The 27,754-nt window shown below is 46.8% G+C and overlaps 1 protein-coding gene across 2 annotated transcripts in view; it reads left to right on the plus strand.

Annotated features, from left to right (window-relative positions):
* Window positions 1-23,915, plus strand: part of znf407 (zinc finger protein 407) — a 565,952-nt gene extending 542,037 nt beyond the window's left edge. For both annotated transcript variants that reach the window (XM_072466945.1, XM_072466946.1), the window contains exon 9: window positions 21,155-23,915. In XM_072466945.1, coding sequence (XP_072323046.1) covers window positions 21,155-22,542 — 1,388 coding nt within the window. In that variant the 3' untranslated portion in view covers window positions 22,543-23,915. The remainder of the gene's footprint in view (window positions 1-21,154) is intronic.
* The last annotated feature ends 3,839 nt before the right edge of the window (window positions 23,916-27,754 follow it).

A 27,754-nucleotide genomic window follows, 5' to 3' on the forward strand; every position in this document is an offset into this window, starting at 1 on the left:
GCACTCACAAGATCCCGTGAGGCGTTCCGAGGGTTGCAAATCGAACCAGACATTTAACCATCTCGTTGCATCACTGAGTCGGGCACGCTGAGGCCATTCAATCGTGCCCTCTATCTCAATTTTAACTTGACCCCCAGGCTCAGCAGATTTTGGGGAGAGAGGGTTCCATATTTCGACTACAATTTGTGTAAAAAAAAAATGTTTCCTGACATTATCCTTGATTGGTCCTGCACTAAGTTTAATTTCATGTGCCCGTATTTTAGACTCCTGCATCAAAGGAAATAGTTTATTTTTCACTCACTCGCTCTTTCCCCCATCAATCTATCACCTTAAGTACTTTAAATATATTACCCCTCAACCTTCCATACATATAAAAATATGTATTACAGCCAAGGTATGGAATGTAAGAACAGGAAGGTTATGCTAGAACTGTATAAAACACTAGTTAGGCTGCAGCTATAGTACGGCGTACAGTTGTGATCACTATAATAGAGGAAGGATATGATCAACATAGAGGGATTACAGAGGCAATTTTCAGGGAAGCTACCAGAAATGCAACATTTTAGCTGCAGGGAAAGATTGGATAGGCTGAGTTTATTTTTTTGGAACACCAGGCCGAGTGGCGATTTAGAAGGGATGTCTAGAATGACGAAGGACCGAGCTAGAATGGTTAAGAAGGACCTCTTTCCAATAGCAAAGAGGTCAATAACCAGGGGCATAGATTTAAAGTAATTGGCAGTGGGTTTTAAGAGGGATTCGAGGAGAAGTATTTTCACCCAAAGGTTAGTGGGAGTCTTGAACTCTACCTGGCAGGTATTAGAGGCTGAAACCCTCGTTGTATTTTTAAAAAATACTTGGATACGCACTTTGAAGTGCCGTAACCTACAGAGCCAAAAACCAAATTCAGGAAAGTGGGGATAGGCTGCTTAGGTCACTTTGGTTGGGACAAATATAATGCACCAAGGCCTCTTGCTTCATAAATTTTCAATGTTTCTATATCATTCTGAATATTCAAAATATATCCTGGCTTTCAATTTGAGCAAAATGGAATAAGTTCTCCCTGTGTACATAAAGTATTAAAACAAAATCTATATTTACATTATGGCGTGTTGGTTAATTAACATGCTATTAATTTGAAAGGAACATTTATTTAATCGCAATATTTCCATGTAATCTGCAATATTTGTTTAAAGAAAGTGTTCTGCTCATAATTGGATGTTCCTGTTGATGTACTTCTGCTATACACAGATAATTCACTATTCCTTCAAATTAAACCGACGTTGTGATGCTTTATGAACCTGGGTGGCAGACAGAGACTAGAAATTGAAAGAGTGCTAATAAAGCTCCCTGTCTGAGACTGAGGTCAGGCTGCAGCATCAAGTGCACCGAGGCCCTCCTTGAAATCTGCAGGAAGCCTCAAAACATGAGCGAATAAAGTAATACTATCACAGCAGAATGTTACAGAACGCTGTGAGACGTTAAACCAAGTTCCCATCTGCCCCCTCAAATGGGTGTAAAAGACCCCATGGAACTATTTCAACGAAAAGGAGCAGAGTTCTCCCCAGTGTCCTGGCCGGTTCTTATCCTTAAACCAACACCACTCAAACAGTAAGAAGTCTGACAACGGCAGGTTAAAGTCCAACAGATTTATTTGGAATTAGTAGCTTTTGGAGTGTAGCTCCTTCTTCAGGTGAGTCACTCCGAAAGCTAGTGATTCCAAATCAATCTGTTGGACTTTAACCTGGTGTTGACAGACTTCTTACTGTGCCCACCCCAGTCCAATGCTGACATCACCACATCATGACCACTAAAACAGATCACACCAACTGCTCGTCAGGGACTGGTTTAGCACAGTGGGCTAAACAGCTACCTTGTAATGCAGAACAAGGGCAGCAGCTCGGGTTCAATTCCCGTACTGGCCTCCCCGAACAGGCGCCTGAATGTGGCGACTAGGGGCTTTTCACAGTAACTTCATTGAAGCCTACTTGTGACAATAAGCGATTTTCATTCACATTAAGGTATGTGGGAGCTTGCTGTGTGTACGTTATCTGTCTGGTTTTACTTTACAAAGGCTTCAAATGTACTTCAGTGGCTGTTGAGTACTTTAGATGTGGAGATGTCAATGTTGGACTGGGGTGAGCACAGTAAGAAGTCTTAAGAGTACTTTAGATGCAAGTCTTTCGTCACCTTGTATTATTACAAGTGCAGTGAGGGTGATTACCCTGAATAGCTTCCTTTGATATTGAAACCAGGTGCAGTTTTCTGTTCATCGTTATAGATTTCTACTCCATTGAAATTACACAACAAAGTTTTCCAAGTTCCTTTCGGACCTTGATTCTCATTTTGCTCCCTTGAGTTTAAACTGCTCCTAAAAAGTACAGAAATGGAGTGTGAGGGCACTAGAGTCTGTTGTTACGAATAATAATGATTCAGTTGTTGGCACTGCTCAGGAAAGAGGGTACACATTTACAGTACCTCTTATTGCATTACTGACTTTCAGACAAACTCTTCCAGCAATGGGACGTTGAGCCAAGTGCTGTAAATTCCGGGATTGCTTCATCTGTGTCAGTTAAACATTGTTGCGACAAATCGACATTGCAGCCCCAGTAATTAATAACCATCTACTGTGACGGTGACATTCCAATTGAAGTGGACTGTAGGATTAGAATTGGACAATTATTTTTTAAAAAATCAATGGAAAATTTTACACCGCCATCCCGTCAGTTTTCTGATTCACACTTACGCCAGCCTTTCTGAACCTTGGCACTTTGATTAATGTGCAAATTAACTGACTGTAACTAGTGCCTCTTGAGGAGTGTGTTTCGACGTTCCAAGTTCTGTACCTCCGTTGCCTCACAATAACTGATAGTATGACGAGTGTTATTTAGAAGTGATCATATTGCGAGGAGGCTGGTACCAGTGACAATGCTCTCATACACTTTCACTAACAAGTTCACGGGTTCTGCCCTGCCAGATGTATATATAGTTTTGTTAGTTCTCCACCAGGATTGTTTAGGTCTGTCAGAAATTGATACATTATAGGCTGTTTAAAGTTAGAAAGTTTGCTTCTTCAGACCTACACTCTTCGGTATAGGTTAAGTTACAGGGAAGACTGGCTTACCAATATTGACTTGAAAGCAGTATTCCTTATGGCAATGAAGCTTGCATCAGCAGCAAAAGGGGGCTTGTTACATTTTTAAAGCTTTGCATCTACCTTTAACTATCACTTATGTTGGTTTTGCACGAACACAGGGTGGAATTCTCTCAGCCCAGGCCGGGCTGGAGAATCGCCGGGACGGGCGCAAATCGCGTGACGCCACTCCGCGCTGGTCCGCCAATTCTCCAGAGTGCAGAGAATTGGCGCCGGCGTGGCGCGATAGAGCGCCCCCCCCCCCCCACCCAGCGATTCTCCACCCAGGATGGGCGAACGGCCGCGCAAAAAATCCGAGTCCCACTGGCGCCGGCCACGTGTGGTCTTACCCGGCGGGCCCTGGCATGCATGCATCCGGGGGCGGCCTGGTGGGTGGGGATGGGGGGGGGGGGGGGGGGGGGGGTCTGACCCCGGGGGGGGCCTCCGCTGTGGCCTGGCCCGCGATCGTGGCCTACCGATCGGCTGGCCGGCCTCTCGGGCTGGGGGCCTCTTTTGTTCCATGCCGGCCCCTGTAGCCCTACGCCATGTTGCGTCGGGACCGGCGCGGAGAAGGGAGCCACTGCGCATGCGCGGACCCTGCGGCAGCCTGTTGATGCTGGGATCGGCAGCTGGAACAGCGTGGGTCGCTCCAGTGCCATGCTGGCCCCCTGTAGGGGTCAGAATCGCTGCTCCTGAGGGCATGTTGACGCCGTCGTAAACCGACGGCGTCAACACTTAGCCTCAGGATCAGAGAATCTCACCCACAGTGTTTTAATTCATGACTGCTTGGAAGCCTGATAATGCCAAAAAACTGTTTGCTTTTTGTTTTAGTTACTTTCATCATCACTTAAGGATTTTTCTTTAAACGTGAAGGACCGTAATAAAAAGAAAACCACTGAAAATAAAGGACGCGATTTAACGTAAATGAAACATGAACGGGTCGAGTCCGTTTAGCCGTGTGTTTCCCGCTGCTGGCATTGCTGAGAACCACCCCGCTATTAAACGGGATTCTGCTTCATTTCTGGGCCTCAGCCCTGCTGAGGCTGCACTTAGTCCCGTTTCCGGAAGTAATGAGTTCCACTCGCCAGTGCAGGAAGAGATTGGAACGCCACTTAAAAATGGTGCCTGGATCTATGGAACCCCCCCCCCCCGCACAGCCTTTGAACACCCCAATAAGGGGGTCATCGAGCCTCCTGCACCCCACCTCTTCAGGACAGGGCGTCCTCGGGCCCGATCCCTGCATGATGGCACCTGGGCACCAGCAACCTGGCACCTTGGCAGTGCCGCTGTCAGCCTCGAAGTGCCACCTATGCACCCACAGTGCTTGGGTGGCATCAGGGGTGACATGGTACCACCCTGCCCAGAGCCCAACACCAGGGTCCCGCAATCGCCTGGGAGAACCCCCCCCCCCCCCCCCCCCCCCCCGAATGCTGGTACTCCTGGTCCGTGTTTGTGGAATCCATGCTAAATGGCGCCTTCTCGGAGTCTCCGAGGCGAGGCCATTAGGTCCCGGATGCTGGGTAGATCCAGCGTAGACATATTCAAGTTAGACTAACTGCTGACTTAAATATGCAAATCTGGGTCACAACCTCAATGGGCGGGATCCAGTTTGCACGCCTGCCGAGATCTCCCGTGCGCTTTTTCAGCTTCGTCACGTCCTGAGTCAGACCCGGCGAGGCCAATTGATCACACCCAAAGTCAAGATGAAAATGTGCCATTCCTCATCCAAATGCCTGGCAAATTTCTGAGTGTATCTCGCAGAATGCATAAATGTGTTTTATTTATATATGTACCAATAGAAGAAAGATCAAAATTAAAATAAACCCAACTCTGGTGCGAAATTCTCCCTAATCGGCGCGATGTCCGCCGACCGGCGCCAAAAACGGCGCAAATCAGTCCGGCATCGCGCCGCCCCAAAGGTGCGGAATTCTCCGCATCTTGTGCGGCCGACCCCTAACCTTGAGGGGCTAGGCCCGCGCCGGACTGATTTCCGCCCCGCCAGCTGGCGGGAAAGGCCTTTGGTGCCCCACCAGCTGGTGCGGAAATGACATTGCCGGGTGGCGCATGCGCGGGAGCGCCAGCGGCCGCTCACGGCATCCCTGCGGATGCGCAGTGGAGGGGGGTCTCTTCCGCCTCCGCCATGATGGAGACCGTGGGGAAGGCGGAAGGAAAAGAGTGCCCCCACGGCACAGGCCCGCTCACGGATCGGCTGGCCCCGATCGCGGGCCAGGCCACCATGGGGGCATCCCCCGGGGCCAGATCACCCCCCCCCCCCCCCCCCCAAGGACCCCGGAGCCCGCCCGCACCACCTTGTCCCGCCGGTAAGAGAGGTGGTTTAATCCACGCCGGCGGGACAGGCATTCTAGCAGCGGGACTTCGGCCCATCCGGGCCGGAGAATCGCGGGAGGGGGGGCCCGCCAACCGGCGCGGCGTGATTCCCGCCCCCACCGAATCTCCGGTGCCGGAGAATTCGGCAACCGGCGGGGACGGGATTCACGCCAGCCCCCGGCGATTCTCCGACCCGGCGGGGGGTCGGAGAATCTCACCCCTGAATTATTACATTTTTGACTGTAATTTTGTCAGTAAAGTCATCTTTAAAACAAACTTGAACTCGAATTGCAATGATTTTTTATAGATTCCTGTGATAAGAAAATAACTTGTAAGAGCAGATTCCTGATAATTTACAATTTCAGCCATGTTAAAAACAATAATGTTTGGAACCGTAAAATCTGTCCCTCAAACCTACTACCTGATTGCGGCTCTATACCACTCAAACAGGTTTATTTCGAGCACATTGGTGTTCATCGTTAAAATAATCTGATTAGCTCTTCATCCCACAATAAAAAATATAGTTCTTACTTTTCCAGACTTTGTTTTGTTGGCTTTTTCATGTTACTGCCATACAACTGGAAAAGGTTGCATGCTGCAGAAGAGATGTGAAAGAACTACACATGGCTCCAGGTTACCGATCCCTGTTCTAGGATTTCTTCGGATATGCACCCTGAGAATGGAAATATGATCAAGTCAGTGTTGCCGGAGTCCTGTGAAAGAGCAACTTTCATATTTGCATCTATTTTCTTTTCCAAACCAGTGGATAGTCACTTGCTGCCTGTTGCTGCCTTTCTTTGGGAAACTAGCCAAGACCTAGAAGGTGCCATAACTTTTCTCTCTCTTCAAACATACAGTCATTTCCATAACTTTCAGTAGGAGGCGCTGGCCAGCTAGTTTCGCTCCAATTTGTAAGATTAGGAATGGTCAATTTTGCACCATTCCAACTGTATTAAAAGTGTGCATTTGTCAATATATTCTCATTTCTTTACCTTGTTCAATCATATTCTGTATGATCTTTTTAAATTTGCAGTGTGCTTGTTCGTTTTCTACAACCTGCAGAGGACACTTAGTTTCCTGAGGGTCAATGCCACATTGCAGATTTTGCTGAGGTTCAGCGTTCTGTGAGCACTGTGCAAACCAGCTAAAGGGATCATGCTACAACTTTTACATTGATACTCGGGATGCTTCTAAACACAATAAAAAAAAATTATGCTTGATGAGACGAGTTGCATCAGCACAAATTTTATCTGCTAAGGTGATATGTGAAATATAGAACGTCGGGTTAGAATTAGAATCAGCCCCTTGACCTCCAGCACAGATGCAGAGTGACCTTTCATCTGCCAGCAGTCTTGTTTCTTCAGCAAACTCCATGAATTTATATTACCAAGTTTCTTGCGTCTGAGCTAAGCTTTCAACAAATTGCCTGACACAGATGAGACGAAGTTGTTGGAGTAGCCTCGGTGTGTTTTACTGGTCTGCCCGTGAATGACACAAACCGGGCGTCCTACAATGTCATACGCCAGTGACCACTGGTGTCTCCGAGTTGATAAATACATCATTTTCTGCAACATTGATTGTTCTACACACTCAGCCGACTATTAAGGTCTATGATCAAACCGTTTAGATCATATGGTCTCAGAATTTTGTGGGGCGTTAATAGAATAGATAAAGAGATACTGTTACCACCAGCGGTAGGGTCAGTAACCAAAGGACATAGATTTAAAATAATTGATGCAGAAAGCCAAGGGAAAGATGAGGATAATTTTCTTTCTTGCACAACCGTTTGTTGTGATCTGGAACGTGCTGCCTGAAAGGGCGGTGGAAATAATAGAAATCTTCAAAAGAATTTGTTCTCTATTTGAAAGGGAAAATGTTGCATGGCTACGGGGAAAGCACAGGGGAGTGAAATGAATTGGTTAATTCTTTCCTGAGAGCTAGTACAGACACAATGGATTGAATGACCTCCGCCTGTATGATTCTACATCGTAGACTGAAAACACCATATTGAGGATGGTGGTGCAAGTGTTCCTCATGACTGCCGCTATGGTGAAACTTCCTTCTGTGGGCAGCATTAGTCGTTTAAAAATCAAGAGACAAAAGTGGCTGAAGTGTGTAATCTTGTTTTATAAACCCTTTGGGGCTGTGGTGGAAATAGGGAGGAATAAACCAGGGGTGGGGGGCAGGGAGGGTGGTATCTCACAAAAGTTGCAACTAACGTATTGTGCCAATGAACAGAGAAACTTGCTACCCAAACTGGGAATTAACCACTCCATCCACTATCCCTTCTATCTTCTGATGTTAGCCCCCAAGTTTCCAAATGGATTGGAGTAAGGAATTTTGTTCCACACAAGTACTGGGCATTGACCTAACATGGCCATGCTCTGCTGGTGGTTAGAGTGTTGGCGTCTGTAGGGATCTACAGGAGAATTGTCAGCCGTATACAACAGGGCTTTTTGTGGTAATTTCAATTTACTGCGTTTGTAGATTGAATTCACCGCTGTGTGTGAGAAATGGGGCGAAATTCTCCCCCAACGGCGGGATGTCCGCCGACTGGCGCCAAAGCCGGCGCCAATCAGACGGGCATCGCGCCGGCCCAAAGGTGCGGAAGGCTCCGCATCTTTGGCGGCCTAGCCCCAACATTGAGTGGCTAGGCCGACGCCGGAGGGATTTCCGCCCCGCCAGCTGGCGGAAATGGCGTTTGTTTCCCCGCCAGCTGGCGCGGAAATGCGGCGCATGCGCGGGAGCGTCAGCAGCCGCTGTCAGTTTCCCAGCGCATGCGCGGGAGCGTCAGCGGCCGCTGTCAGTTTCCCGCGCATGCGCAGTGGGGAGAGTCTCTTCCGCCTCCGCCATGGTGGAGGCCGTAGCGGAGGCGGAAGGGAAAGCGTGCCCCCACGGCACAGGCCCGCCCGCGGATCGGTGGGCCCCGATCGCGGGCCAGGCCACCGTGGGGGCACCCCCCGGGGTCAGATCGCCCCGCGCCCCCCCCCAGGACCCCGGAGCCCGCCCACGCCGCCTGGTCCCGCCGGTAAATACCAGGTTTGATTTACGTCGGCGGGACAGGCAATTCCTGGGCGGGACTTCAGCCCATCCGGGCCGGAGAATCCAGCGGGTGGTCCCGCCAACCGGCGCGGCCGGATTCCCACCCCCGCCCAATCTCCGGGAGCGGAGACTTCGGCGGGGGCGGGGGCGGGATTCACAGCGGCCAACGGCCATTCCCCGACCCGGCGGGGGGTCGGAGAATGACGCCCCTGGTTCCTCACTCCCAGGTACCCCTTTTCCCCTGGTGCAGGTGTTCAAAAATTTGAAAATGTAGCAGTATTCATTCCCCTGAGCCAGTGCAGAAAGATTCTTGCCCATTCCAATAATGTGATTGTGTGTTGTAAAGTCAAACAGCACAGAAAGAAGCCATTTAGCCAATCATAGCAGTGTTGGCTCCTTGAGTTATCTAATTAGTCCCACTGTCCTGTTCTTTCCCCATGGCTCTGTATATGTTTTCTTTACAAGCATATATGCATTGGCAGTGGTAAATATTCAGATCGCAAACAACTGACAAAACACTTGTAACGTCCCACTGCTTAAACACCCCATTGTCGGGTAACCACCTACCCTCGAATGTGTTCTCGTCGTAATGTGTGGAGCCCTCACACTGTTTCAGTTGAATGGCACTTCACCGAGCATAAATCTTGATCATATTATTGTTTAATTTCAGCTTATCAGAGGCCGAAAACTATTTTTTCAATTGCAGTTGCACTACCGAGTTACATTAGTTGTAATGCCACTTGAACCTTTGCATAGCTCAACATTAATTCATTTAGCCTGAAATGAAAGAATCTTCAGTGGGTGAATCTTTGCAATCTGATTGAGGTCATTACATTTTATAGGAGCCATTTTTCAAAGCACTACTGACAGCACTCCAAGTTATTAAATTGCAGAATCCAAAGATGGACCTGCAATCACATTTATGAAGTAAGATAGAAAAGCTCCAGTCATGTGCAGTGCAAAGGTTAAGATCCCGGTGCAGTTAAGCTTCATCACCCCCTTAGTGACGGCAGTATTTACACGAACATCTTTGTTTAATGGTCAGGGAAGTGATTTAGCCCACCTCTGGATTCAGAATAGATTAAGTCAGCAGGTTGGGTGCCCTAATTATCTAGCAGTGAAAGGGATTCACCAGATATTTCCACACCCTAGGGACTTTATATTAAATCGTGGCGTGCTGAATGGAGATGTACGGACCTTTAAAAGACGCACATTGAACATGTGTTATAGATTATGAGAATTTTAACGGTAAGCTATTACTTTGAACAGTTATTCACAATATTTGAATGGCAAGATGTAAGGTCACATAATGCATCGTGAAAGATTAACTTTCAGAATGCAGTTCAAGAACAAAAAAAACGCCTTTTATCATTTGGAACCTCCAAACTGGTTTAACTCAGTGGGCTAGACAGCTGGTTTGTGATGCAGAACAAGGCCAGCAGCGCGGGTTCAATTCCTGTACCAGCCTCCCCAAACAGCACGGTAGCATTGTGGATAGCACAATTGCTTCACAGCTCCAGGGTCCCAGGTTCGATTCTGGCTTGGGTCACTATCTGTGCGGAGTCTGCACATCCTCCCAGTGTCTGCGTGGGTTTCCTCCGGGTGCTCCGGTTTCCTCCCACAGTCCAAAGACGTGCAGGTTAGGTGGATTGGCCATGATAAATTGCCCTTAGTGTCTAAAATTGCCCTTGGTGTTGGGTGGGGTTGCTGGGTTATGGGGATAGGGTGGAGGTGTTGACCTTGGGTAGGGTGCTCTTTCCAAGAGCCGGTGCAGACTCGATGGGCCGAATGGCCTCCTTCTGCATTGTAAATTCTATGATAACAGGCACTGGAATGTGGCGACTAGGGGCTTTTCACAGTAACTTCATACTTGTGACAATAAAAGGTTATTATTATTATTAAACAGCCACATTGTTTTCCTTGTTTAAGAGGGCGCACTGATGTTGCCAACTAGAAACTCTTTGCATCTGGTCATTAACAACCCTCTCCTAATGAAACTTACAACTTCTCACCCCATCGCACGGCTCTTCCCCATTTCCCCCATTACAACAAAATCACAAAAATAAATGCCAGTTCAGGTGAGAAAAGTCAATTTTTCCTCCTTCCTCTGACAAAAGGTGTTGACTCTTTTCCGGAATTCAGTTCCGTGAGAATGACCACTCTCCAGATCGAGTGATCATTCTTTGTGCGTGAGCCTTGACGTTGATTCAATGGGGTCTCTGGACCCTATCTACACACGATGTCCATGATCTACCAGCCATGATTCAGCGAGCAGCGCTCTCAGAAGTTTGTAGGTTCAGAGATTTCAGTACAAATTCTAGGTTGACCCTCCTGGTTTTCCCAAGGCAGGGAGTGCTACACTGTCAGAGGTGCTGTCATTTCAATGAGATGTTAAACCAGCCTCCCATCGCTCCCCTCGGGTGCAATATCCCAAGGTGTTATTTTCAAGAGAAAGGGGGCGTACTCCCTATAGTCTTGGTCAATATTTAATCCCCAACAGATTTTCTAGCTATTATCACATTGTTGCATGGGGGATCTTGCAGTGCACAAATTGCATGACAAATTTCTTACTTACATCAGCAGCGGGATAGTGATGAGGGGTCAGCCTGGCTGAGATTCCCCTCCCTCACCTCAGGGCACAGCTGGACTATTAACAACCAAATCAGCATAAACAATAACATCTGGGACTGTCTTTACTCACCCCCTTAACCAGCTGAGACACTGCAGGGAGCCTTATCAAGCTTTGCCCCCCAGAAAAGGGGGATAGATTTTCTGCAGGCATTTCCTTGGCAGAAGATTACTAAAAAACAATCTGCCTCCCCCCCCACCCCACCCCCAACCCTCACTAGGATAAGTGCTCGTACTGAAGTCACAGTCAGTAGATCATACCCCCACCCCCAGGGAAAATTCTAAACCAAAGAGTCCACATAGTAAGTAGTTTTTTGCAATTTCTGGTATGACTCTCTATTGAAAAGCCCCCAATATAATCTGCATTGTTCAGCAGAATACCCATCTTGAGTCCCAGTCCAACTATGCCTTGATTTTAAGATACTCACATTTGTTTTCCAGTCTACCAGGGCCTCGTCCCTCCCTCTATTGAAACATCCTCCAGCTGTACATCCCTCCTGAGATCTCCACTCTGTCGTGTTGGGTGTTCTGATGTACAAACGATCCAACACGGCTGGAGATGGTGTAACTCAATTTTATTAACTCTTTAACTATAACAGCACACTGCTAACTTAGGTATGTGCATTACCAGCTAATCTGTGGACACTGTCCTATCATTATCTGGGTGAGGCACTCAGCACAAGGTGAATGTCTGAGTGGCAGGCTCTGAGCTCGGTGCTCTGAGCTGGCTGCTGCTAGAATGAGTGGGAACTGTAGTGTGCCCTTTTTTTATAGTGCATGTGCTCTTACTGGTGATTGGCTGCGATGTTGTGTGTGTTGGTTGGTCCTACTGCATGTCCATCAGTGTGTGTTTGATTGCACCATGATATGCTGATCTAAATATCATGACACACCCTTCTTCCATCCTCTTGCACATCGCCAATTTTCTTTGCGGCCGTGCCTTCAGTGGCCAGGTCCCTAAGTTCTGGAATTCTCCCCTTAAACCTCTTTGACTCTCTCCCCCTTCTTGCTCCTTTTAATCACTCTCCAAAACCTACCTCTTTGACCAAGCTCACGGTCACTTCTAATATCTCAGAATGTGGCTCAGTGTCACAGTCTGTTTAATCACCCTCCTGTGAGATGCCTCGGGACGGGTTACTACATTCAAGGCGCTATATGAATGCAGATTGTTCTTGGTTACATTTGTGTTTTCTTTTTAAACTGTACTGCTGCTCCAAAGGCTTTTTGTAGACGAACGCAGTAAATGGTGTGGAACTAAATCAATTTGTATCAGTAAGATCCTTGTTTGACCTGTGGTCTGACCATTTGAACATGACGCCACTGGATTGGTTTTGTCCGTGCAAGCCCAGCTGTCCTGATGTATTCAAAAGAGAAGGAAAATCAAGGGAGCGAGGGTGGTGGGAATCAGGGATACTGATGTCAAGAATTCCATCCCAATGAACAATTTTTTTCCTTGATGTGGCCTTTGACCAGTATTGGAAGTAAAAAAGCAGTGGCTCAAACCTCGATGACTCCCGAGAGATTTTGAAGAAGCAATGCAAGCTGTTAGCTTTCTCAAGTTGGCATTGAAGGAAATGGCCATACTGCCATGTGCCTTTCTTATCCCATTTTAAAAGCTGTATGTTTGTATTGGTGCTCCAGGAAGTAGGTTTACCAATCCGTTGTGACCTGCCATTGATTTCCAACTGCGAGCCCTGGTGTGATGTGAAGCCCCTGGGCAATGAGCCTCGCACTTTATGGATAGAGTGTGTGTCGGTGATGATGCAATATGACCCACATAATTGAGAACAATTCTAACAGATACATAGAAATAACCTTTCCTCAAACGCCTCAAAGTTCTCAATATCTATCATTCCTAAAATTTCACTCTCTTTATTCCAACTTTAAAGTTGCACTAGAAGGATGAATTCTTTTTATTTAATCTTCTGAAGCCACTTGGCTTTGCCCAACTTTTTGACAACTGCTTTTGATTTTAGTAATTCGCTTGCATCGAATCAGCGCACACATACAGGCCATTCAGCCTCACTAGTGTTTATGCTCCATACGAGCCACCCCTCTTGATCTTCTGACCCCATCGCCGCATCCTCTTAAATGCAGCTATGGTTTGGTAAGCAGTGTAGCTTGAAGCATAACATTATAGAGATGAAAGTGGGTTAAGTCAATGGGCAAAATTGTGTCAAGTGGATTTCACTGGAAGCAAACTTGGAGTCATTCACTTTGGACCTATGAAAAATAGATTGAAATACTTTCAAAAAGGTGAAAAAGCTAGCAACAGTGGGAGGTCCAGAAAGACGTTTAGGTCCAGATGCATGGATCATTAAAATTTCACAAATAGGTGCAGAAAATAATCAGAAATGTAAATGGACGCTGTATGCAGACAAGCTGCTTCTGTATGTATCGTACCCATTAGAGGGGATGGAGGAAATCATGAGGTTGCTAGAGGAATTTGGCCAGTTTTCGGGGTATAAGCTAAATATGGGGAAAAGTGAGATGTTTACGGTCCAGGTGAGGGGACAGGAGAGGCTATTGGGGGAGCTGCCGTTTAGCTTAGTAGGGGGAAGCTTTAGGTACCTAGGCATTCAAGTGGCACGGGATTAGGACCTGCTGCATAAACTAAACCTGGCCCGGTTAGTAGACCAAATGAAGGACGATTTTCGGAGATGAGATGCGCTCCCGTTGTCACTGGCTGGGAGGGTGCAGACGGTGAAGATGACGGTCCTCCCGAGATTCCTGTTCGTGTTTCAATGTCTCCCCATCTTTATTCCGCGGTCCTTTTTTAAACGGGTCAACAAAGTGATCTCTAGCTTTGTTTAGGCAGGCAAGACCCCACGGGTAAGGAAGGTAATGCTTGAGCGGAGTCGGGGAGAGGGCGGGCTGGCGCTGCCAAATTTTAGTAACTATTACTGGGTGGCAAATATAGCCATGATCAGGAAGTGGGTGGTGGGGAAGGGGTCAGCATGGGAGCGTATGGAGGCGGCTTCATGCAAGGGCACCAGTTTGGGGGCATTGGTAACTGCGCATCTGCCATTCCCGCCGGAACGGCACTCCACCAGCCCCGTGGTGGTGGCGGCCCTGAGAGTCTGGGGGCAATGGAGGAGATATGGGGGAGCATCGGTCTGGTCCCCAATCTGTAATAATCACCGGCTTGCCCCGGGGAGTATGGATGGGGGTTCCGGATATGGCGGAGAGCAGGGATTGAGAGGAGGGAGGATATGTTTATTGAGGGGAGCTTTCCGAGTATGAGGGCGCTGGAGGAGAAGTTTGGGTTGGCGAGGGGAAACAAATTCAGGTACCTGCAGGTGTGGGACTTCCTACGTAAACAGGTGTCAACCTTCCCGCTCATACTGCTAAGGGGGATTCAGGACAAGGTAGTTTCCAGAGGGTGGGTAGGAGAAGGGAGCATCTCGGCCATTTACAAGGAACTTATGGGATCAGAGGAGACGCAGACCAAGGAGCTGAAGAGAAAGTGGGAGGAGGTGCTGGGAGGTGAGATAAAGGATGGTCTATGGGCGGACGTGTTGAGTAGAGTCAACGCGTCCGCAACATGTGCCAGGCTCAGCCTGATATAATTTAAGGTTGTTCACCGGGCTCACATGACAGTGGACCGGATGAGCAGATTCTTAGGGGTGGAAGACAGGTGTGCAAAATGTGCGGGAGGACCAGCGAACCATGTCCACATGTTCTGGGCATGTCTGAAGCTTAGGGGATTTTGGCAGGGGTTTGCGGATGTCATGTCCACGGTGTTAAAAACAAGGATGGCACCGAGTCCAAAGGTGGCGATTCTCGGGGTGTCGGAAGACCCGGGAATCCAGGAGGAGAAAGGAGGTAGACGTCTTGGCCTTTGCTTCCCTGGTAACCCGGAGACGGATACTGTTAGCATGGAGGGACTCAAAGCCCCCAAAGTCGTAGACCTGGCTATCGGACATGGCTAGCTTTCTCTGTTTGGAGAAAATCAAGTTCGCCTTGAGAGGGTCACTGTTAGGGTTCGCCCGGGGGGTGGCAACCGTTTGTCGACTTCTTTGCGGAAAATTAATCGTCAGCAGAAGGGCGGGGTGGGGGGTGTTAGTTTAGCTCAGAGTAGGGGGTTAATAAATGTGGGACCTGTAAGGGAGGGAGACGGCTTTTGCACTATGTTTATAGTTTAATGTACATTGTTTATTGTGTTGTTATAATACCAAAAAATATCTCAATAAAATGTTTATTAAAAAAAAAGAAATGTTAATGGAATACTGGCATTTCTGTCTCGGGGACTGGAATATAAGGAGATAAATGTCATGCTACAATAATACAAATCCCTGCTTAGACCAGACCTGGGGTACTGTGAGCAGTTCTGGGCTGCAAATGGAAGTCATCCAGATATCTGGAATCCTAGGGTCATATTACAAGGAGAGATTGCACAAACTAGCTTCATATTCCCTGGGATTTAGAAGGTTAAGGGACAATGTGATCAAGGTTTTAAGGACATTAAGGGAAACTGTTGGTTCAATAGAGGGAAACTATCTCTGTCAGTTGGAGATTGTAGCATTAAGGGACTAAGGTTAGAGCCAGACATTTCAAGATGGGAATCAGGAAACGCTTACACACACACAAAGGGAGGCAAACGCGCGTCTGCAAATGGCAATTGACGCTGGATGAATTGGTCATTTTAAATCCAAGATTGATTTTTGTTAACAAAAGGTATTACGGTAAATATGGGGTGAAGGCAGGCTTATGGAATAGGGACACAGAACAACCATGGTCTTATTGACTGGTGGAATAAGCTTGAGGAGCTAAATGGCCGATTCCTGTTCCCATGTTTTTATTCATCTAACTACTCCACAGGGGAGAGAGTTTCACATTTTCAGCACTCTCTGGGTAAAGAGGTTTCTCTTGAAGGCCCTGTTGTGTTTATTGTGACTATCTTGCATTCATGCCCAAATTTTGGTCACCTGCACGAATTGAAACATTTTGTCTGCACCTCCCCTATCAAAGGCTTTCACAAACTTCAATCTTTCTGGCAGGTTAACCCCTCACCCTTCTCTTTGGACAAAAGAGTCCCAGCCTGAATTAATCTTTCCTGATAGGAAATATTATCTGTCTGAAAATAGGTTGGAATTATTAGGCTCATTTGCACGGAATGTTTTGTTAGACCATAAGACCATAAGACATAGGAGTGGAAGTAAGGCCATTCAGCCCATCAAGTCCACTGCACCATTCAATCATGGCTGATTTCAACTCCATTTACCATCTCTCTCTCCATAGCCCTTAATTCCTCGAGAAATCAAGAATTTATCAACTTCTGTCTTAAAGACACTCAATGTCCCGGCCTCCACCGCCCTCTGTGGCAATGAATTCCACAGATCACCACTCTCTGGCTGAAGAAATTTCTCCTCATCTCTGTTCTAAAGTAACTCCCTTTTATTCTAAGGCTGTGCCCCCGGGTCCTAGTCTCCCCTGCTAATGGAAACAACTTCCCTACGTCCACCCTATCTAAGCCATTCATTATCTTGTAAGTTTCTATTAGATCTCCCCTCATCCTCCTAAAGTCCAATGAATATAATCCCAGGATCCTCAGACGTTCATCATATGTTAGGCCTACCATTCCTGGGATCATCCGTGTGAATCTCCGCTGGACCCGCTCCAGTGCCAGTATGTCCTTCCTGAGGTGTGGGGCCCAAAATTGCTCACAGTATTCTAAATGGGGCCTAACTAATGCTTTATAAAGCTTCAGAAGTACATCCCTGCTTTTATATTCCAAGCCTCTTGAGATAAATGACAACATTGCATTTGCTTTCTTAATTACGGACTCAACCTGCAAGTTTACCTTTAGAGAATCCTGGACTAGGACTCCCAAGTCCCTTTGCACTTCAGCATTATGAATTTTGTCACCGTTTAGAAAATAGTCCATGCCTCTATTTTTTTTTCCAAAGTGCAAGACCTCGCACTTGCCCATGTTGAATTTCATCAGCCATTTCTTGGACCACTCTCCTAAACTGTCTAAATCTTTCTGCAGCCTCCCCACCTCCTCCACACTACCTGCCCCTCCACCTATCTTTGTATCATCGGCAAACTTAGCCAGAATGCCCCCAGTCCCGTCATCTAGATCGTTAATATATAAAGAGAACAGCTGTGGCCCCAACACTGAACCCTGCGGGACACCACTCGTCACCGGTTGCCATTCCGAAAAAGAACCTTTTATCCCAACTCTCTGCCTTCTGCCTGACAGCTAATCGTCAGTCCATGTTAGTACCTTGCCTCAAATACCATGGGCCCTTATTTTACTCAGCAGTCTCCCGTGAGGCACCTTATCAAAGGCCTTTTGGAAGTCAAGATAGATAACATCCATTGGCTCTCCTTGGTCTAACCTATTTGTTATCTCTTCAAAGAACTCTTAACAGGTTTGTCAGGCACGACCTCCCCTTACTAAATCCATGCTGACTTGTCCTAATCCGACCCTGCACTTCCAAGAATTTAGAAATCTCATCCTTAACAATGGATTCTAGAATCTTGCCAACAACCGAGGTGGGGCTAATTGGCCTATAATTTTCCATCTTTTTCCTTGTTCCCTTCTTGAACAGGGGGGTTACAACAGCGATTTTCCAATCCGCTGGGACTTTCCCTGACTCCAGTGACTTTTGAAAGATCATAACTAACGCCTCCACTATTTCTTCAGCTATCTCCTTTAGAACTCTAGGATGTAGCCCATCTGGGCCCAGAGATTTATCAATTTTTAGACCTCTTAATTTCTCTAGCACTTTCTCCTTAGTATCCAGTGCAACTATTTGAGAATGATTGTGAAATATTTTCTAAATTGAGACAAATAATTTTTTTTTAAAAAAAGCTTCCCAAATACACAAAGAGCACCAGGAACGATGTCCAAAATGAGTGTGTTAATTATGGAGGTGGGCTTTGTACCCTGTATTTACATTCTCTGGAGGGGATCGCATGACTTCAAAGTCATTAGGGGGATTGATATAAATGGTACAAGTGGATATAATGTTTGAGGTGGCAGTCGCACTAGGAAGCAACCTTTGTATTGTGAAAGCCAGGGGTAAGGTTGGATGTATGTCTCAAGAGGGCTGTTGAATATCCCCGGGAGGTAGTGAGATTGACTCATTAAAGGTCCCTTGAGAAGACATTAGATGCATTTTTGTAAAAACAGTGAGACCACAGCAGAAGCCAGGTAAGATTTCAGGTAATAACCAACAGATCAGAGAACCCCCAACAACAACAGCTTGCATTTATATAGCAGCTTTAACGCAGTAGAATGTTCCCAAGGCTCCTGGTCATTTCCCAGGTCAGGAGGAAACGTTTGATGAAGGTTTCCTGAATTGGCCACGGACCTCAGGTGAGGAGTGTTTTTTTAATTAAAACTCTCCACTGTAGCTCAGAAATTAAGTAGTGTCGCCCGCCTTCATAGTGACCCAATCACTGTCCATTTACATAGTGTCTGATGTCGCTGGGTTAAAATTCCATACTAACAGCACTGTGGGTGCACCTACACCACCTGGACTGAAACGGTTCAAGAAGGTGCTCAGCACCACCCTCTCCAGGGTAATAAAGGACGGACAACAAATGCTGGCCGAGCCAGCAACGCCCTCATCCTACAAAAATAAATTTACAAATTGTTTCCTTGCCCAGCACTAACCTGCCCTCACCTTCTCCAGGGCTAACCTTTGGGCTGCAGTGACAAGGCAAGATACCTGCCATTGTTTTTCTTCAAATGAATGAGCTGCTTGTATAAGGGTGACAAGCCATCAGCAGCTCTCTCCATCTTATCGTAACGAGGCACAATTTTGGGGCAGCCTCCCAGCCTAAGCCTTCAGCTTAAGATCTATCCGTTCGAGTTTCCCCGATTTGGCAAAACATTTTGTCACATTGCCACCTCCCTGCCTCAAGGTGGACGCCAGCGAATCTCCACCCTCTGGTGCTCAAAGCTGAAGAACACTTTTTGCAGTTAGTTCTAAAACATCGGAAACATTTATTTTGAAGCACACTGTCCTTTCATTCCAGAAATAGTAATGCATGTGAAGGAAAAAGTTGCCCTTCTCTGCTGCCTTTCACAATCTCGGGATGTCCCAAAGTACTTTGCAGCCAATGAAGTAATTTTTGGAGGTGAAGTTATTGCTGTAATGTAGGAAACACGACACCCAAAATTGAGCACAGCAAGCCATCACTCAAGAGAAGGTGCTGGGGAAACTGAAAGGTCTGAAGGTGGATAAATAACCTGGACCGGATGGACTACACCCCAGGGTTGTGCAGGAGATAGCTGAGGAGATTGTGGAGGCAGTGCTGGTGATCTTTCAGGAAACACTGGAGGCAGGGAGGGTTCCAGAGAACTTGAAAATGTCTAATGTAATACCCCTGTTTAAGAAGGGAGGGAGGCAGAAGATGGGAAATTATAGGTCGTTTAGCCTGACTTCGGTTGTTGGTAAGATTTTAGACTCTTATTAAGGATGAGATCGCGGAGTACTTGGAAGTGCAAGGTAAAATAGGACTGAGTCAGCATGGCTTCGTCAAAGGGATCTCATGCCTGACAAGTCATTAGAATTCTTTCAGGAGATAATGAGGAAGTTAGACAAAGGAGAACCCGTGGACGTGATCTATTTGGATTTCCAGTAAGCTTTTGACAAGTGCCGTACAGGAGGCTGTTAAATAAGTTAAGAACCCATGGTGTTAGGGGCAAGGTACTGGCATGGATAGTGAATTGGTTGATTGGCAGAAGGCAGAGAGTGGGGGATATAGGGGTCCTTTTCAGAATGGCAGCCAGTGACTAGTGATGCTCCACAGGGGTCAGTGTTGGGACCATGACTATTCACGATATACATTAAGGATCTGGAAGAAGGAACTGAGGACATTGTTGCTAAGTTTCCAGATGATACAAAAATACGTAGATAGACCGGTTGTGTTGAGGAAGCGGGGAGGCTGCCGGAATGTGGCGGATCGGGGATTTTCACAGTATCTTCATTGCAATGTTAATGTAAGCCTACTTGTGACAATAAAGATTATTATTATATTTCTCCCTCTCTTTAACCCTGAAGAACTCACACTGACTTGAAACATTAGGTGGAATCTTACCATATTTTGTCGAAGTGCCAGGCTCAGACTGAAAACTGGCATGAAGCTCTCCTGCTGCACAGACTACCTTTCACTCCACATCTTCAGCCTCTTGAGGAAAAAGAATGAGTGGGCGTGGCTTGTGCAGTCACTCTGGCTGGGCGGATCCTGAAAGAGCCGACTAGGCCGCATCTACAGGGATCGGGGCACCATCTTTAGAGAGCGCCCTGATCAGCCCCCCCCACACGTAAATGTTAATACCCCCCTCAAGCATCGGGATGCTGCCATCCACGCCCCCACCACAGCAGAAGTGATGGGACTCTTAGCTCCCACCCCCCCCTGCAACACCAACATTGGGGCATCCCCCCCCACCACCCTTCGCCGACACCAGGCAATCCCCTGTCACCCCCACCCCATTACAAGCATCGGGGTGACTGCGCATCCCCACCACCACATTCTTGGTGGGAATTCTTCCCCCCCCCAATATTCAATGAGGGGAGATCATGTGGCAGCGAGGGGGGGAGGAGCTGGCTAATTTTATTAAAAGGCATGCAAAAAGAGGTTCTCGCCTGTTGTGGGCATGGACCATGTGACGTCACCAACGAGGGTTGTGGAAAATGGGGAACCGTGATCTCTCTGGGGGGGGAATCGCGTTTCCCATTCTCTCCAGATTTCCCTCCCGCACCGTCGATCCTGCAGATTGCAAACACAGGCTCAAAATTCCCTCCTTCCGCAGTAACTCCCTTTCCCCTCTCCCCACAGGGGCTGCCAGACCTGCTGAGATTTTCCAGCATTTTCTGTTTTTCCTCCAAATGTTGTGCATTTCTGGCAGATAGAAAGTCATTTCTGGGACAGCATTTGATGATATTTCATCAATGACAAAGGAAATGATGTTAATCATACTTACACAGATCTGTATTAGGTAAAGTATTTTTTCTTCTCCACTTTTTCCCAAGTGTAACTGATATTTCTATTTTCCCTCAATTTCAGGGATTGTTTCGAAGGCGTATGAATGTAGACTGAAGGGGCAAGGAGCACAGTTTGTCGAAACAGCCGTCCCATTCAATACACCTCAAAGTGCAGATTGTGCAGACGTCACAGACAACGCACTCAATGACTGCAGTGAACAGCAGGAACCAACTGAATCCATCGGCCAGGTGATCATAATTCAAGGCTATCAAGTTGGATGTGGTGAGGATATCTCCATTGACGCCTCCGTTGAAGCCACAGCCGCAGCAACCCTTCAAACACTGGCAATGGCGGGTCAAATGGCTCAGGTGGCGCAGGTGATGCACATCACAGAAGATGGCCAGCTCATAGCCACAACCCAGGGCGCTGCCCATGTGGGCAGCATGGTACCCGGGCAGATCCTCACCCGGCAGCTGACGTCAGGTGCCACCCAGGTGGTGGTGGTCGAGAATCGAACTGAAGAGGGGGGCGTTACAGAAGCTGCCGTTGCCTTGGAAACGCTGGCGGATTCCAGTCACGTCATCGAACAGGTGGTGACGCAGGAGGAGTCGACGGTGCCCGCGTCCGAGACGCCCACGGCACTGGACGCACTTCTGTGTGCTGTCACGGAACTGGGTGCAGTGGAGGCAAGGTCAGCTGAGCAGGAAGGGAGCGAGCCCAACCACGAGGAGTCCTACGCAGTGAGCTCAGCCATTGAGGAGGTTGTTTCGGCCCCAAAGGAGTCAACGTGTGGAGCAATGGAGATGTTTCATAAAGAGGAAACTGGCCACGAAGCCAGGCAAACTGAAGCCGCAGAGCCTGGGGAAACGGTGTCGAACATTGAGCTGCCAATGTCTGTAACCACTGCAGGAGAAGAATCTCAAGTGGCTTTCAGTGACATGGTACAGGAGGTACTGCAGTTCACCATGTGCGATATGAGGACAACAAGCCATATTGTGAAAGACGGCATCACTCAGGTCATAGTAGCAAAAGAAGGAACTGCACACATGGTTGAGGGGGCTTCCCAGATCATTATGCAAGAGGGGGAAGAGCAAACAATAACTACTCACGGACGTCCGATGCGCCTGGTAGATTCCTCTGGTGAAATATCACAGATAATTATCACAAATGAAATTCTCCAAGCCATGGTTCAAGAGACTGGAAGTCATTTGTCCGAAGAAACAACTCATGTTATTGTGACAGAGGTACCACACACCGTGGTGAATGGTGACCACACCAGGGCAATGACTGAAGTTTATCCACACAGTGTGATGGAACTGATCAGTGAGGACATGTCATCCTCCACTCATCCAGTGACAACGATTGCCTTGGCGGAGTGTTACACAGAGGACAGGTCAGAAATAGTTATGACTGAGCTGTCAGCTAAAGAAGAGCAGGAAATGGAAGTTGGTGAAATCCAAGAAGCATGATTCACCTTTAATAGGGTAGGGAGCTCTCCTGAAAGACACCATGGCTGATATTCCATCAGATGTACAATTCAAAGCGCAACATGCTCAAAATGGCACATGTATTCCTTGTGTCTGCTAGTAAGTTTATGATTGGGAATCTGATTGGCTATGAAGGAACAAATGGGAGTATAGAACAATGATCTAATCAAGTGAGTGATAACTGATCATACTGACTTCACTGGAAAAAAGGAATTTTAAGAATTCTGCTGCTCGTAATTCTGCTCTCTGAGTTAATTGGATACTTCCATTGATAAGATGAATTTGAAGGCAGCATGGTGGAGTTGTAACTTGGTCTGTATGTTGGTGCATACGCCCATTTCCATTGCACAGAACTGTATCAGTAAAATGAGGACAGGGGGATCATTAACACAGGGTCAAAAACAGTCTGAGCAGAAGTCTTTACGGAGGGCCACCTCAGTCTCAGGGAGTGGTAGAGAATGCAGGGGACCACAGAGCGGGGGAAGAGGTGGAGCTTGGAAATAGATTTGAGACTTGAATCGTTTGATTGGGTCACTCAATGCATTTCTACGTGTTGCCTGACTTGAGCACTAAAGACTGATGGTCCTGTATGTGAGGTGGGCCAGGAGTACTTAGCGGGAAGCAGTTCTTTAATCACCTTCTGATACCTAGCAACAGCAAGAAACAAAGTGAAACCCCGCCAGGTAGCGCAAGGCTTCAAATTAAGGTGGGAGGACACCGAGAGGGGGCAAGTGTATTGCGTGCATTTTTCTTAATTTTGTTTTAGGTTATATTAACAGAGAAACAAATTGAATTCAGGCAAGTTGCACATAGTCCACCACCACAAAATGCTAGGATGTTATTAGCTGTTTTATTTTTTGTTGTTCAAATACTTGACTTACAAATTCAGAAGAATGCATTGAGCTCGCTGCGTGTTCTCTTTTGCATTGTGTTTTTGGGGGTGGGAGGGAAAATCAGAAGGTGATATAATTTGAGGTTAAAAAATAAGTTTTACTCAGCTCAGGTGGTCTGTTTAACTGTATAATGAAACACCGGATAATATGATAATGTACGACTTTATGTTTGACAATCATTAACATGGCTTTAAAGGAAAAGTTTCTCTGTTTTTCTTTTCGTTAACCGCTTGTCCCAATAAATTGTTCTGGTTTAAAAAAAAAAGGACAGCTGTACAATTCCTAAATTTCTCTTGCATTTTCAAGCCAACAAATAATTAAACAAAACTGACTTAACTTTTTTTTTTTAAAAAGAGCATTCGGTGCTTGGCTGGTACCCAGTATTCTAAGTGATTCATATGTTTACCAATTATGAAAATAAGCCCTGTTTTAATGTACAATTAGTGAATAACAATTTAATTATATGATGTGTTTTACACATGGAGCAGCAGCCAATACAGTACTAAATCTGTCAAATGCATATAAATATTATTTTATACATTCTTAACAACTTAATATATTCCGATCTACTTGTTTTTGTACCTCCACTTAGCATCCTTGATTTTTCATTTTGGCGCAGAAATATTAATTATATTTACTGCAGAGTAAAAATTGGAATGGTGTGAGAAGGTGATCACTCAATGCAAAGCATAAACTGACCAATATGTTAAGCCAACGGTTGCACCATCCATGTGGCAGCCATGCTGGTCCCATACTCTCAAGACTGGGATTCTATTGGCCTGCTACTTTTGTTGAAGTTCAGGTGCCGAGAACGAAGCAGGAAGACGCGAGGGTGACGATGAATCTTCCGTGTCACGTGTTCGGCGGAGTAGGGTGCACCAGCTTAATTCTGGATTCCCGGACAACTGTGAAGGAAAACTGAACGGATTGGGAGAATTTATTTTCAAGCAACTATCTGGGTTGTCTGCTGTCGGCGTGTTATTGTTGCTTCAGTTGAAACCGCGATCACTCGGTGACCACGGTGCCACGTAACTGCTTTCAAATTGCTTCTTAAACTTGTGCCTTACTCAAGATCGGCAATGGTCTTATCTAAATGTTCTTTGCTAGAGTTTTGGTTCAATGAAGACTGTAGCCGCACAGTAGTTACCTGGTTCTCTTTATAAAGTTTTATTTTTTGATGAAGAATGTGGATTACAATGTGAACTGAGGAGTTTTCCCTTGCTCAGAAATGTATAGTTAGTTCCAAGATTGAATATTTATACAGCAACACTCACACTTGTGTCTAGGTGCACTCGATTTCATGACTTTGGAGAGGTGGGAGGGCTTATTTAAAATAAATACTTACAGGGCAGCACAGTGGCGCAGTGGTTAGCACTGCTGTCTCACGGCGCCAAGGTCCCAGGTTCGATCCCGGCTCTGGGTCACTGTCCGTGCGGAGTTTGCACATTCTCCCCGTGTTTGCGTGTCCCCACAACCCAAAGATGTGCAGGGTAGGTGGATTGGCCACACTAAATTGCCCCTTAATTGGAAAAAATGAATTGGGCACTCTAAATTTTAAAAAATAAATAAACACTTGCGTATAAAGACCTGAAAACTTTGTGACTACAACTTGCTGCTGCCCAAAGACAGCCTGGGAGGAAGCCAAAAACCTGGGATTGTGGGAAGAGCAGCTGAGAACCTGGGATAGCGGGAAGAGAAGGTAGTGTTTCCTCAACCGCACATCCGATCAGACTGCAATGCAAAGCAGGAGAGATGGATTCTTTGGGGTCAGTGACAGGAGACCCCTGAAGTCAGGAATGCTAACTGATGTGTTGGGTTCTGGATCACATACAGGTCATCAACACTTGAAATAGTGCAACACTATTTTATTAAAAAGTTAACTATTTAAACATACTTGAACTGTGGGTAAATACGATACCATCGTAACTAAAGACATTTGCCTTGTCCTAACCAGTTGATGCACTCAGCACATGATGAATGTCTGTGTTGCAGGCTGTGAGCTCTGTGCTTCTAGCTAGCTGCTACTCGAATGAGCGGGAACTCTGATGTACCCTGTCTTTATAGTGCGTGTGCTCTCACTGGTGATTGGCTGCGGTGTTGTGTATGTTGATTGGTCCCACTGTGTGTCCATTAGTGTGTGTCTGCACCATGATATACTGGTGTATATTATGACACTAACTTTGTGACGGTCACTATCTCTTTCATCGCCGTGGCTTTGCCCGTCTACAACCCCATCAGAGTTCAAAAGGTGTTCAGTGAGCTAAGCAGTAAATGTGCTCCTCCCCATGATGCTTCAGTGTGGTTTGTTTATACAGGCGAACTCCTTTACAGCTTATGCTTACTGTGCTCATGTTGTACCCCAGAGACTTGAACACAAACCTCGCAGTTTCAGCACTGAGTGCGTTACTGCGCTGTCAAAGGTGCTGTGTTTCAGACGAGGAGTTAAACCGAGGTGCGTTTGTTCCTTAAGAAGGACGGGAGTTTGATTGCCACTCACTCATGCAACTTACCACCTTTGGCAATAAATGCAAACAAAAACAATTGAATTAAGTAGCTCTCCAGACTTTGCAGAAGTCAAACTAAAGATCATGATCCCAGTACATCTGGCCACTTTCCATTCTCTCCTCTCCTGCTGCCCTTGCTTCTCTCTCTCTTTGTTTCTGTTTTGCATCTTTTCATTTCCATTCCAAAGCGCTTTGAGTGTTCAGAATGGAATTGTAGGGTTCCACCACAACTGTGGAGATCTTTGGAGCTGGAAGGATGGAGAACTTTTTCCCATATTCAACGGAGATATGTCCCACCAACAAGGAGGTGCCATCACCAAGTATATGCAATGCCAGGAAGCCTTGAAGGCCTGTCAAGTTGCTCATTGGGCTTGAAAGGGTAGATTGTTCGCCCTGGCTGTTGAGTCTATAACTCGGGCATCTCAGGATAAAGGGCCTGCCATTTAGGACAGAAATTGAGAAAACTTTCCTCACTAAAAATGCTGTGAATCTTTGAATTCTCAACCCCCAGAGAGCTGTGGATGCAGTTGTTGAGTATATTCTTTTAGTAGGGGCTGGTGAGTCGTTGAATGGGGGCTGGTTTAGCACCGTGGGCTAAACAGCTGGCTTGTAATGCAGAACAAGGCCAGCAGCGTGGGTTCAATTCCCGTACCGGCCTCCCCGAACAGGCACCGGAATGTGGTGACTAGGGGCTTTACACAGTAACTTCATTAAGCCTATTTGTGACAAGCAATTATTATACTATATTCAAGATGGAGGTCAATAGATTTTTTGCATACTGGACTGGGGGAATCAGAGAATTTGTGAGCAGTGCTGAAAGGTGTAAGTGAGACAGAAAATCAACAAGTATTGAATGTTAGAGCGGGCTCAAGAAGCCATAGGACCACCCCAGCTCTTATTTATTATCTTGTTTCCCTCTATTCCAGTCCTCTCCTGTTCTGGTTCTTTCTATCGCTTTCCTTGATTTCTTGTTCTTCCTTTCTCGAGTGCCCCTTTCCCCTCTTCCAGCTCACATTCTCTCTTTCATTTTCTCTGTCCTTTTCTGACTTACCTCACCTACCCTCGACCTTTTTCTGTTTATGCTCTCCTTTTCACTCCCGTTCCCTATCTCTTCTTTCTCGTCTCCTTTACCTCGACCAACAGCAACCACCCCCCCACCCCCCCTCTCCCCCCCCTGCCAGCCAGCTTTCAATTTACATATTTCCCTGCACTTCAGTCACACGTGAAAAATGGGCGCGCTTGGAAAACTCTGATCAGCGTGTGGGAATACTTTGGAAAAGCTGGGTCACAGAGTGGGGGATGGGGAGGAGCCCGAGAAAAATCAGGCAGGCAAGTAGGAGAGAGCAATCCCAGAAAATAAATGATGTGGAGATGCCGGCGTTGGACTGGGGTGAGCACAGTACGAAGTCTTACAACACCAGGTTAAAGTCCAACAGGTTTGTTTCAATGTCACTAGCTTTCGGAGCGCTGCTCCTTCCTCAGGTGAATGAAGAGGTCTGTTCCAGAAACACATATATAGACAAATTCAAAGATGCCAAACAATGCTTGGAATGCGAGCATTAGCAGGTGATTAAATCTTTACAGATCCAGAGGTGGGGTAACCCCAGGTTAAAGAGGTGTGAATTGTACCAAGCCAGGACAGTTGGTAGGATTTCGCAGGCCAGATGGTGGGGGATGAATGTAATGTGACATGAATCCCAGGTCCCGGTTGAGGCCGCACTCATGTGTGCGGAACTTGGCTATAAGTTTCTGCTCGGCGATTCTGCGTTGTCGCGGGTCCTGAAGGCCGCCTTGGAG

Source organism: Scyliorhinus torazame, chromosome 11 (genome assembly GCF_047496885.1).
Source record: "Scyliorhinus torazame isolate Kashiwa2021f chromosome 11, sScyTor2.1, whole genome shotgun sequence".
In the NCBI taxonomy this organism is placed as follows: Eukaryota; Metazoa; Chordata; class Chondrichthyes; order Carcharhiniformes; family Scyliorhinidae; genus Scyliorhinus; species Scyliorhinus torazame.